The sequence below is a fragment of the Lynx rufus genome, unplaced genomic scaffold (genome assembly GCF_022079265.1).
Source record: "Lynx rufus isolate CCGP_SWC_20201006 ecotype Redwood Valley unplaced genomic scaffold, mLynRuf1.p SCAF_1, whole genome shotgun sequence".
Classification (NCBI taxonomy): Eukaryota; Metazoa; Chordata; class Mammalia; order Carnivora; family Felidae; genus Lynx; species Lynx rufus.
This window is the reverse complement of record NW_025814823.1, coordinates 181,708,970-181,723,017: the sequence shown is the minus strand read 5'-3', so window position 1 is coordinate 181,723,017 and position 14,048 is coordinate 181,708,970. Positions and strand designations below refer to the sequence as shown.

At 35.5% G+C, this 14,048-nt stretch overlaps 1 protein-coding gene across 2 annotated transcripts in view; it reads left to right on the top strand.

The window, feature by feature from the left end:
* The window catches only part of TENM2 (teneurin transmembrane protein 2), a 943,516-nt gene that overhangs the window by 70,258 nt on the left and 859,210 nt on the right, over positions 1–14,048 (top strand). For both annotated transcript variants that reach the window (XM_047073159.1, XM_047073150.1), the window contains exon 2: positions 7,904–8,179. In XM_047073159.1, coding sequence (XP_046929115.1) covers positions 7,904–8,179 — 276 coding nt within the window. The remainder of the gene's footprint in view (positions 1–7,903; positions 8,180–14,048) is intronic.

The window sequence follows — 14,048 nt, the reverse complement described above, 5'->3', positions numbered from 1 at the left end:
TTTGTTGTAAGGTTACTCTGTGGCAGGCAATGTTTTGAGAAGTATTTTTATAACTGCGTTGTCTAATTCAGTGCTCACAACAACCCTATGAAGATGGGTGCTATTTTTATGTTTATTTTATAAATGCATAAAATGGGGACTCATCTGAAGAAATAATTCTAAGAATTTATGTTCAACAAGCACTTTTTTTTAAACAAATTCAGGAATTTCCACTTTAACCCTAGCCTACCTAGTGTCAATTTTATAGGGCTGCTGTCCTAATAAATTTGAAAATTGCTTGTGAACGCATTTAGAACAGTGCCTGCCACACCATGAGGTCCTCAGTAAATGTAAGCTAATCTGGTAGTTGTTCTCAAACATAGGACAGCCAGACCGTTACTGCTAACTCACTATTGACTTGTATTTATTTATTTATTTATTTATTTATTTATTTATTTATTTATTTATTTATTTTCTCTCTCTAAAAGCAATTTGTTTGAAGAGGTAGAGTCTCATGAGGTCAGATGACTATACACCTTTGTAATGCTGTTACGTAAGACAATTGATTTGCATAGTTTTTAATACCGGAATTGGGTTTTCTGTTTTGTTTTGTTGAAATTTTCATCAGCAGAAAGGAGTCTCCAACTAGCTAGGTTACTGGGTATTTCATTTCTATTTATGAACTGGCAGTTGCTCTGCAGAACCTTTTGTTGTAGCTGCTTTGGGTTTTCCAATTTGGGCTTTGTTCAGTTTGGAACACTGAAAATGCCACCATACCAGAGGAGAATGCCACATTCACCTTTCACTTTGAAGTCACAAAGCTTACAGACAAATGGAGGATATTGGAAACTCTCCTGTCGTCACTAACCATTTTGATGTTTCCTTGATTTAGAATGAGTTTATTGACATGGGGATGATTCTAGTTAAAAATTGTGAAAGTTGTGACACATCATGCATTTAGAGGGAGATTTTTTCCCCTTTTTTTATTTATTTAAATTTTAGTTTGTTAACATACAGTGCAGTATTGGCTTCCGAGGTAGAATACGATGATTCATTACATACAATACCTAGTGTGCATCACAAGTACTCTCTTTAGTACCCATCACCCATCTAGCCCATAATTCATCTGAAAGTTTAGAAATCTCAAAATATTAACATTTTAGTGCTATATGTAAAAAAAAATTATTCTTAAAGTGCATTTTTGAAATCTAAATAGTTGACTTAATTTTTTTTATGAATAATAATGCATGTATACCTACTCTGTAATTTTAAGCCACAGGACTTTTCATGAATAGTTTTGTCAACATTTGGGAAAATATCTGAATATGTAAAATCAGATGAACTTTAGAAGGGCATTAAGAAGGAGTTTATGTGAAGAATTTTAGTATACACAGGTATAAAACATTAAAATTCATAAGTAGTTTCTTCACTAGTTTTCAAAATTTTTATCAATGCATATACAGATATGTAGATTTTAGACTTTGAAAATAATATTTTAGATAGTATTGGCAAATTTTTGGTAAGTGATTATTCTTTTTAGCTTGTGCATATCAATCATTGCTCAAATTTCAATGTAAGGTATCGATATTACATATAAGGTAGTAATCTGCTGATACATTTTGATTGATCAAAATTAAAAGTTATGTTTTATCACTTATAATTGCTATATTTTATTTGATAACTTTTTGCTGAAAAAGCTTAAGGCATCAGATAAAATTACTTCATTTCCTGTGATAAAAAAGAACTACAACATTGCAATTTATATCCTTTTCTTAAACACTTGTTAGAAAATTTGGAGTTTATACTCATTTCTGACTTGAAAATGTAGACTCTAACATTTGCTCAGGAAAAGTGACCCATGTTTATTTACAAGAGATTTTCTTTGTCTTAGGATAAATGATGCTAGAAAAAGGCCACTCAAAAATGGATTCAATTTTTAAAAAGAATCAATATTTCATATTAAATAGCAAAGATAATTTATTGTAACTTTGTCTTCAGAAAATAAAATTGATTATCAAAAGTATATTTGATTTTATGTTTAATACAATTTATTATTCGAACTATGCTATAATTATTCAAAAGGATATAGAATAACAATTTTTGTGGGAGGCATAATATACACATTTTATGGCAAAATTGCATGACTATATTATACATCTTTCACTTTACACTGAATTTTGCATCATAATCACGGAGTTGAATTTTGCAAAAAAAAAAATGATGAATTCATTAATTTTCCTAAGGACTGCTCATTAACCTTTTACTTAAATAATTAGCATTCCTCATTCAAGTTGAGATTTTCCTGATTCTTGGTATGATGAGTGATTTTTTTATTGTATCCTGGCTATTATGTTTTGAAACTCTGGATCTCATTTAAATCTTCTGTTTCAGCAGGCCTCTTCTGCTACCAAGCCAGTGGGAAAAATGAGACACTGAGGCTTGCCTGCCAGGTGGAGGGGAAGGTCCAAGTCCCTCACTTGGCCTACTTTGACAAGGCAGGGGGTATGGATTGAGAAGTGATGCTCTCTTGCCCCTGAGCTGAGTGGGGTTTTCAGACTTTTCACTACGACCCTGAAGTTACCAACTTGGCTTAAAGGGAGAAGGGCACCTCTTTACTACAGTTCCCCCACAAATCCTTCAGTGGTGGTGAAAGGAAATTTAACATTAATTCTTCTCTGACACCAGCAGGGAGAGGAAGGGGTGCTTCATGACCACCCCACTGGGTGGAGATAGAAGTCCAGGATCCCCTTATAGCCACCAATAACACCTTTGTGTGGGGTGTCTGGGAAGGTTTATTCCTACTGGTTAAGGATGAAATTCTGGCTTACCACTCGATTCCATCCTGAGGTGTTTGTGGAGGTAAGGAAGGACCCTTAATTACAGTAGGCTTTACTCTGGGCTTTGTCTGCTTGCACTGGTGTTTTTAATCTGCAGATTTCTCCAACACCAGGTCTGGGATATATAAGGCAAAAAGAAACTCCAGGGAACTCACAACCATATCCTTCCTCAGGTCTCAGGATCCTAATAGGTCTATCTTCTTCTCAACCCTTTTTAAACTCTTTTTATGTGTTTTTTATATGTACTGTTCAGAGGTTTTTAGCTGCACCTAGTGGGAGAAGTAGAGAGAAGTGAGGAATTTTATCTTGATCCAGAACTGGAAGTCTGTCAAGTCGTCTTTTGAAGAATCCACCATGCCAACATGTGTTTCTAGTTTTTCTTGTTAACAGGTTAATTCTGTTAGATAATGGTAATTATGTGGCCTTGCTTATGATCGTAGTGTTTTTTAGCATCACTTTTATTGACTTCATGGAAATCTGCATCTTCACAAGCTTTACAACTTAATCTCACATTGGCACCATATTACTTTCTGTTATCACTAACTACCTGATGACATAGACGTTGATATGGTGGTTGATATGAGAAGAGATGCTAGCAGTAAGTGGATGGGGATGGGGGGGATTAATTTTATAAGTGATCATTAGTGACTGCTTTCATGTTTTCATAGTAACTCTTCTGTGTGTAGAATTTCATCTCTTAAATTCAGGGGACTTGCATAGTGAATATTTAGATAATAAAAGTTTTCTATATTGTACTCCTCTATTACTACAGTTAACTTTTATCTTCCTGCCCTCATAGTAGAAAATCTGTTCAAATGCTGACATTTCCAGTGCTATTTGTATTCCCTGGTATTACCATGACATGATAATTCTGACTTAGCGACATATGTGCTTCTCCTAGTTAAAGGTTATTTCAAAGTGTGAGAAGTTGGTAAAAACTTAGAAAATAAAGCCATGATCACAATGTGCTGGCATATCTTTCCTTTGAATTGTGTCCCCAACAACAACTAGTTGGTCAATGGATGACTCTTGATATCTATTGCCAAATTTATCTCTAAAAAAGTTTTGGAGAGGATCTGGGTTACACATTGAGACTATGATCAAGAAAAAGACAACTTAAAGTAGAAGAGACTTCTCAAGAAAGTTATTTTTAAACACTTGTGTTCTGCTCTCTTGATCCACCTAACAATTTTTTAGACATTGGGGTTCTCTCCCAACACCTTAAATTATACTAAAATTCCATGATGTAAATACAGATTTTGTGCAATCATTCATCTATAGAAATAGTGACTTTGGCCTTGACAATGTAGTATGAGGCCACACTGGGAAGTTTATTAGTAGCAACCATAAAACATATACCTGAAATGAAATGAGTTTGAAACATTATCTACATTCCCACTTTAATGTGATACCAGAGAGATTAGAGGCAGATGGAAGGTATTTCATGAATACTGAAATATTATGACTCTTTCTATCTTTCTGCAAGAAAGTAAAGAAGGAAAGAAATGTTGACTGTTTTCCACTAGAAATCTTAGCTTGGAGAATCACACAATGACTAGTTTCTCTCTTCCATTCAAAGCTGCCATGGAGCTTAATAAAGACATAATTATACAAGATGAATTAAAGCAAAATCAACCTTCCATCAATGAGCAAAGTAAGTGCAAAACAATAAGTTGGCATGGTGTTAAAATTCCCCTATACTATTTACATTCTGAGCTGAAGGGTATGACACGAAGGTTTTGTACTGTAAGACGAACTACATGACAAATGTTTGTCTGAAATCAATGTATATAGAGGAATGTTTGGGAATGGTATGGTAAGAGCAAACTGAAGGGGGCCTGATAACTTCATGGAGCAAATTCATGGTCCCTCCAACTAGTGAGTCCACCACTAGCTGAACATCTGTTGGGCAAGCTGTGAAAGAATGAACAGTTGGACCACAGGATGACCTTTCATGGCTCCTTGTCCTTTTCCTATATAGTATTTATCACTCTATAAATTGTACATTGTTTATGTGATTCTTTGATTAATGTCTCTTTCCCGATTATACTGTAAATGTCATGGGCTCCATTTTTATAAGGCTCCCTGTTATATCCCCAATGCCTATCACAGCACCAGGAACGATAAATATTTGCTGAATGATTTAATAAATGATAGATCAGCTTTTCCTTTCCAATGTGTATGTGGCTCACCGGCTTCATATGTTAAGCCAGCACACTTGGGAAAGGCTTGGTCCAGAATCTGTCCCAGATACTTAGAATAGGATTCCTATTCTTTGAGTTAGTTGAGGACAAAAGGCACCTAACTAGGAATTGTGAGAAATGGGTAACATTGGCGGACTGTTGTCCTACTGGAAGATGAAGATGAGGCGTTTAGAAGGTAATATTTTTGAGGAGTCTAGAGGAAAATTTTTCTGAATTTAGAGGAAAATCTGGCTTCCTGTAAGCCAGTGTGAACTTGGTTACTTTTTCCTGGTGAATTGAGTACAATACCTCCAATTTTCTTTACAGTGTTGTTTGTTTGTGGCTTTGGGGCTGTATGCTTAAAGCTGAAACTCTTGAACTCTACTTTTTTCTAACATTTGTGATTACTTTAAAAAATTATGCAAATTTTAACTAATTTATGATGATCTCAAGTTTGTTTTAACAGAAAAATAATATTTTAATTTCTTATCATCAAGTAAATTTGATAACCAAAGAAGGGAGACTATATTTATTCCATGTATTTCCATGCCCTAGGCTTATTGCCTATTACTTCAAGATTGAAAAGCACATGGGATGCTCTGAAAACTGAGGCTTCTTTTCCTCTCACAGATGTTTCTCTTTTCCTGAGGAGGTCTTTGAAGCTTGTTCCAGATAATGAGGTGTGGGAAAACCATCAGGAAAGTTGCCTTAATGCATACACACTCCATTTCAAATGGAATCATATAGCTTAAAATTCCCACATGTGGAATAAAAACATGTATGTTTTAGTTTGACGTGTTTTCTTTTATTGAAGGTAAAGGAAGCCTTATATTTCATGCCTGTCCAGAGCCAACATGAGCTCTAAAAACAAGATGGGAGAATGTTAATATTTAGTTTACTTAAGAATGAGATGATAAAAATAGAAAAGTATCTTAATATCAGACATACATGAACTTAACTTTTGTTTTATAGACTACCAAAATGGAAATATACAGTTTACTGTACAATTATGAGACAATACCTAATTACCGAGATGTAAACTGGAACAGAGTACACTGGGCAGAACAGCATTTGGGACCATGCTGGTGGCAGTAAGGATGTCCCTCTTTCCTACCCAGGTAGCAGGAAGTTACCCCATTCCCACAGGAAATTTTGCTTGGGTTAGCTCTCCAATGAATAGGTTTCACTCTTCAGAGACATTTATGTATAAAATTGGGTTTGGTCCCATTTACACAGCTAAAGAAGGCTGTGGAACATCAACATATAGTAAAGAATGGAAAGTAAAACCTCAGAATAAAAATATATGTCTATTACAAAGTAAAGTCACACTAGGTTAATACAAACAGCTGTTTAAGGCTTTTTAAAAATGAAAGCTAAGAAATAACATCATGTATTTGGAATATCATAGAGGAGTTAAGTTATATCATAAGTTTGGGGATATGATTGATAGGGACTGGCCCTAATATAATCAATGTACATAACATAAACCATGGCTTTGGTGTTATTTATAAGGTTTTCTTCACTTATAGCATTGAAGTGCATTTCTTCAGTGCATTTTCCCCCATTGTCCATAGCTTGAGTAAAGACAAAAAAAAAATCAGCTTCATATGTCAGTAAATAGAATGTACCGCATGACTCCATCTAATTTTCATTGAAACCTTAAAATGTCTTTTAAGAAGCTATAATAGTAAAGCACACACATAGATAGAGCATTCACTGTGCCAGAATGTTACAGGCTGGTTTTTGATTGAGATCATTTCACCTTGTAGAATGAGCAAAGGCTTGGAATTGGCAGATTAGCGCTGTATCTTGGATCAGCCACTTGCCTAAGCATGACCTTGGACACAGTATTTAACCTCTCTGTAAAATGCTCAACACCTAAACTGTTGGGCTATTATGAGATTTAAATGAGATTGAAAGCCTATCAACTGCCTGGCCACATGCCCAACACTGGTAACATATAAACGTTCAATAAATGCCTCTTTGCTTCTGCTTCCCATTTGTGCACACATTCATGCTCCATAGTTGAAACCTACTTGTGGTTCTAAGTTGTATGAGCAAACAGACATTGTTTAATATCATTTAAAAACATGAGGACTGACTTTTCATCCCTCAGACGCTGAATTAAATAATACATTACATAGTTTATTAAAAAAAAAAAAAGAGTTCGGTGGGTATTATCACATAGAAGATACACAGTGATCCTGAGAGGAATTTAAGAGATTAATACCCAGATTTTACAGATGAGAAAACTGGGGCTCAAGGAGTAAGAGACTTGCCACAATGAGACTTACCAGTGGGAAGCTGGGACTGGTACCCAGGTCTCCTGGCCACCACTCACATTTATTGGAGGATTAAGGTTCTTTGACACGAAGACAGACTGCTCAAGGATCAGATCCATGTTTTGCTACAATCTAGATGTGTGACCTTGGGTAAGTCACTTAAATTCTCTGTTCCTCTGTTCCTCAGTTTCCTTACAAAATGATTACATAATATTATCTTCTTCATTAAGTTATTGTCACCTATAAAAATGTAAAATAAAAGTTGCAAACCAAAAGATGCCCAGAGCTAAGAAAGCACTTGGTATATATTAGCTATTATTCTAAATCCAGTAGTTTTTCCAGCTACGTGTGCTACCTAGACAACAGTAAATGCTGTAACATTTTTGAAGCAAAAGCTGAGCATTCTAGCCTAGGATTAAAGTTAATCTTAGATGTTGACTTTTTTGTTCTCAAATGTATCCCAATATCCTAAATACTCATGCTCATATATTCCTGTATAACATGGGAATCTGATATGTTTTTTGGATGGGAAAAGCATCCATCTGTTTTTTGTAAGAATACATTTTAACTTTGTAAAGCATTTCACAATTTATAATCGGTCTCTCTGTTGCTGTCACCTTAGGAACTAACTTCACCCTTGCGGAATTGGGAATGTGTGAGCCCTCCCCACACCGAAGTGGCTACTGTTCTGACATGGGGATCCTTCATCAGGGCTACTCTCTGAGCACAGGGTCTGACGCCGACTCCGACACAGAGGGAGGGATGTCTCCAGAACACGCCATCAGACTGTGGGGGAGAGGGATAAAATCCAGACGCAGTTCCGGCCTGTCCAGTCGTGAGAACTCAGCCCTTACTTTGACCGATTCTGACAACGAAAATAAGTCAGATGATGAGAACGGTAGGCCTGCTTCTTAAATACCTTTTAATGTTCTGGGTATGGCGCAATGTGGCGTTTGGGATGTCTGTGTTTTAATAAAGAGGAGTACAAAACCATTCATTTTCTTTGAAATCGACCTTGTCTACCCACTCTGAGCTCGGGAAAAATAAACCGGCAAACCTCAAGCACACAAGAAATGAGGAGAGAATTTTAAAATCACATTTCGATGATAACACAGTATTCAGCTATAGTCAGTTGGTCTTATTAGCAAGTAAATTACATTGCAAAAGAGGCAACTTGATAAACTATGACCTATACCTAGAAAATGTCCTCTTGCCACAAGTTTCTAGGTCTTCGTATTGATTTCCCCTTCCCAGTAAATGGCAACCCGGGTTATTTTTTTTCATGAAGATCTCTTAAGAATCCTACCTTATCTTAGACTTTCATTTCCAGGCAGCAATGCCTCATATCCGTATTGAAGATCAAACCTGGAACAGATGCTCTGGAGTTTAATAATGACAAATAGGAAGAGACTTGTCTTCAAAAAAGTATTCTCTTCTGTGTTCACTTTCCTTCTTGGTACCTATGTAGGTTAATGGCTTCCCACATCTTCTGTCACAAATCACTATTGCTTATCCATCAGCTTTGTAGATGGGTTTTAATGAAACTTTGAAAATTAAATGCTTCCGATCATTAAGCAGTAAATATAGGGAAGCCTCGGCAAGTCATTAAAGAGATAAGGTGCTTATTTCTGGATTTCTTAGTGACTCAGAACTGTGTTTAGTCAAAAACATCTCTTAAAAGATAAATTGCATTAGGTACAGTTGATTTATGAAGAAAACATCAAATGCTATGCGATTTGTTATGAATATATTGTGTGTTTGCGGAAAGAATTACCATTAAACTGTTTACAAACAGATCAGTTAAGAATGTTTATGTAAAATATTACAAACTTCTACTAGAGCAGCTTTAAGTATTTTCTTGCATTTAAAAGAAGAAAAAGAAATTCACAGGCGGACAGCTTGTTGTGAATGCAAAAGCATGGCTAAATATCGTTTAATCTCAAAACTGTGTTGAAAATACATCATTTCCTGGGTAAGTCGCATATATCCAAAAAGATGTCACTCTGTTGCATTTTAATTTGTGTTTAATTCGGAAATAATTTATTCTATAGTGGGGACAAGGAGATGTGTCTTACTTATGCCTCCGTTCGTGTAGCTAATCAAGGTGCACACTCAAGGAAAAATCTGTACTTGACTCATTTTGAATTTTAACAAAATTTTTGACACTTGGCACATTCAACACTCTAAGGCACTTATCTGATAGGAAATTAACTTTTGGAAGTTTTCATAAAGGCATACATTGAATCCATTTACTGATGTACTTTTTCAAGTCTGTGTGTGTCCAATACTATTTAAATGGAAGTAGTTTGATTGCTTAATAAATAAAATCACTTGTTATCCAAGCATATATGGCACATTTTAACAAGGTCTTTTGGCAAATCTTCCACGGTGGTATTCTCACTGGTCTCGTGGGAACCATCTCTACAAAGTTTAAACATGTTGGTAGAATCTGCACCCTCTCTTTTAAAATCTATATACATGTTAAAAACTTAATAAAGAGAGTTTTCTAGTGAAACAAAGAGAGCAAAAAACACTTGCCTTGAATTTACCTAGAACTGTTATGGGTAGGAGAACTTTATAATTAATAACGTATTTGGTAGACCAAAAGTAGTCTCTTTTTTCCAGTATTCTTTAAGGCATCATATATGAACAATTTCCACCTTTCGGGAGTCTATATAAATCCCTATATTTGGGTAAAAAATAAACCCTTGAGTCTAGTGTCTCGAGATTTTCCTGTAATGCTAGTTATAATGCAGTCAGAATTGCATAAAGAAATCTGTACTTGAAAGTACTGAGAGACTCTTTTGTGCCTGCATCTGGCAGAGCACAAAAGAGGTAAGGAAGCCAGAGTTCAAGCTTAGGCGTTAGAGGGTTATTTTAAAAATGTACAGATAAAATGTATGTCCTTTTCTCTCTTTTTTAAAAATTTTCAGCATTCCACATATTCCCAAGATGTACATAATGCATGTTCTGTTCTCATTTGGGGCCAAAAATAAAAATAAGAGATTTTGCACGTCCCATCATAAACTCATTAAGCAAATAAAAAGTGAGTTGTGAGCCACTCTGCAGGCTGAGGTGTTAACTTCAGTAAACTTCTCGTTCTTTCTCTTTGACAAATTCTGTTTAGCTCACAAAGAAATCAATGCATTTTCACATGACTGATTTTATGAAGTTTGGGAATGTATTATCATATAGATTGACAGTTGCCCCACTGGTTCCACACCACAGCGTGGACACTTACAAAGCCATCATTAATTTCTCACACTTGTACCCTGCAATGGCTTCCTCCATAATAAACACGCTGTCCTTCAGAACCAAATCAATAACCTTTTAGGTATGCCTCTCCTGAAGAGGAAGTTAAAGAATCTATACTTTGAGAAAGAAGCTCTCGGATTCAATTTTAGATTTTAAAGATAGGTGCTCACAAAATGAATTTTTTCTTTGTATCCCATATATTTTCATTTCATTTTCAAGGTGGGATCTTGGGGGTAACTCGATGTTCACAGTGCTTATTTAAACATTGCACTTAAAAATTCCAATTGTGGTTTTGCTAAGCAGAGTTAGAATGCAAAAGCAGATCTCTAAAACCAAATTCTCTTTCTGTAGTGTGACACAGGTAACCAACCTTCAGACTCGTGTAATAAAAGCCTTTCCTGCCAAGAGTTCTTCCTGCATGCTACTGTGACAAAAATGATCTAGTAACCTGGTAACTTGAAAGTCCCATCACGCTGAACACATGATAAATTTATTCTTTTTTTTTTCCTTTTTTTTTCCTTTTTCTTCACAGCCTTGCATCTTATACTCAGTTTGGCCACCAAGTTAACATTGTGTTGGCTTTACTTGCTTTAAATAAATACAGCTCTCAGGCCCATGTGGTTTTATCAGGTTCTTTGACTCTGTCTTTAAGTTAAAGATGGCATAGTTAGAAATGGCAGTGAGAGTTCAGAACAGCAAGGCCAAGTTTTTGCTGCTGTGTAATTTGACTGCATCTATAGAAATAGCTTTCTCAGTGACTTTAAATTAGAATCATCCCTTTTTTGGGGTAATAAATGTCCCATTTAAAGTATGTCCTCTCTTAGGCCCTTTGTATCACCTGAGTTATGGAGAAAATGGGGCAGTCACTAATACACAAGAATAACTAATTGCCTTTTTAAAAATGCAGAATAGCACACACTGTAAAAAATTCGGTCTGTGTACTCTTGACTCCCTTAGGCAATATCTTCACCTTGGGGACTTAAAAATATCCTTGAGTGGGTTTTTTTTCCAACATAATTCTAGTTTTAGTTATTTTATTAGAAATCCATAAAGAAAAAGAAAACTCAAAGGAAAGAAGCTTGTCTGTGGAACAGAGAGCCAGAAATTAGAGAAAACTAAATCTGGCCTTGGATAAAGAAGAAAATTAGCCTTCCCTTTACCTTCTCTGTTTCCACCCAAAGTAAATAAAGACAATGTTCATTTTCATTTCTTGTCAATTGGGAAATTTATAATTCTCATAATGTACTTTGAGGTTGAAAATACAAATGTTGGGTTAATTTCATTGTATTTTGCAAAATGCATTTATAAAACAAGCTGGCTCTTGGCACATAATGGATTTGTGTAAAGTGTGTTTGGGGAACATAGGTTGTATTAGATTGTGAGTCCTGTTGGCAGAGGTCTGCAGTGTTCCTGTCTCTTCCTGAGGGCTTGAACACACCCAGGTACTCTCTGCATGTTAATTGAGTCCGGAAGACAGAACTCTGAGGGGAGGAAGGATTTTTCCTTAAAACCAGGAAGAGTATCTATAGGTTATTGCCACCAACTGCAGTGCGTTCATTCATCATGTGAGGTGAGTTTCTCAAGTCTTCTTTTCTCTTCACAAAGCAGCCCCTAGATAAATTCGTTAGAGTAGCCTATATGTATGCACATGTAAGACCTGCTACCAGGTTTCTCTTTCTGCCCCACTCTATTATGCTTGCATCCTCTTGAATTTATTTTGTGTTTTATAATCCACTGTACTCCTTTCTTCTTCCTTATCATTGCACATATAAAATTTACAGAGAATGCTTGGAACAGATGTAAAAACTTACTATAAGCACCAGATAATTATAGCCAAAGGCTCATATTTTGCTCTTAAAGTTGGGAATAAGAATAGTAAATGAGCTACAGAAATATAGTAATACTTGACTGTGCTTTCGATGTTGATACAGGGATGATTTCTTTTCCAGCCAAACTTTATAGAAAAAACCTTCCATGGAAAAAAATACTGTCTCGATTCCTTAGAAACAAAACAAAGGAAAACAAAAAACATGGAAGAAAACAAAACAAACTTTAAATCCATTTTGATGACAATTATTCCAAATTGTGTTTTTAAGCTTTCTTTTTTTATGCTTGCAAATTTGAAAGAGTAATATTTGTAAGGAATGTGAAATGAATCGTCCATGGATTGAAAAATAAAAGACAGGAGAAAAAAATATCACCTGTCAAAAGATTCTTGGTCTACTCCTATATGAAAGGATGCTATGATTTTAATAACTGCTCAATTCCCTAAAAGTTCAGATATTAGAGGCACCTTATTTTGCAAAAAGTTTGTTAATGAGAGTCTTAAATATATGGTTATCACAATGCTAAAATACAACTGATAATAATGTAGAACCAGATGCAGAATTTAGGAATATCACGTTGTCACATCGCTTGGTACGTTAAAAAGAGGGACTGATAAGTTTTGCAGAGGGACCTGTCCAAGACTTTAAAGATTTAGGTTTTTGGCAAATGGAAGCAATGCTTACGTTACTTGAAAGTAGAACAGAGGACTTGAAAGAGTGTCAATACTGCATGTTCCAGATTATAAACTTTAGTGGCATGGTTTTTAGTTATTTATATATTTCTTTCTTTCCTTTGGTGGTTGCTTTCATGTTTGTTAATGCTCCCGGGGGCTATCAAGGAATGGCTCCATTCAATAAATACAATAAATAAAATGAAGCACTAAGCCTTACTTTTGGCAAGGGCAGCCTGATTATTACACATGTAATCTCTAGGCCTTCGGGGAGACATTGGGCTTGGTGGATAATCATTTGGTTTTAAGCTGCTGAGTTCCTGATATCTGTACTTTCACTTCAGTTATGCAGCAAAGGCAGTCACTGGGTGAGAGGCAAACTGTTCTTGTCACTTCACCCCCAGAAGCCTCTTCACTCAGAAAACTCTTCACTTTTTTTGCTTATTGTTCAGTCACTTTTTAGTTTAGTTGTTGTTTGTCAAGGTTCAAATTAAATTTAAATTTGGGAGAGAGATGCAATCACGTATTAAAGCTGTAAATAAAATGGGTTAAAGCCAAGGAAGTTGATAGTATAAATTTTCTACAGACAACTGTATCCGGATGAACCTGTGCAAAATAAAATGTGAAGCAAAAAGCATTCGCAAAGGTGTATGCCAAGTAAGGAGACATTTCATTTACCCATTCTGAAACTAGGACACAGTGAGGGGAAGGAGGAAATTTCAAGTAATAGATTTGTAAGCAGGATAGAAATTGCAGATATGTAGGTATTATGTACAAATGCTTATACCTGAAGCTAAAAATGTTACTTGTGATTTAATGTTTAGTATTATTCAGCACTAGCCAAAAGAACTACCTTGAAGATTGTCCTTCCCAGTTTCCCTAAACTCAGTTTGAGGAATGTTAAAGGCATCAAAGGTCGAGGGAAGAGATTCACAGAACAGTCATTAACCTAGAGGTTATGAACTGTAGTTCATGAGTTGTTTTATTTGGTCATTCCAATGTTTAAAAAATTTGA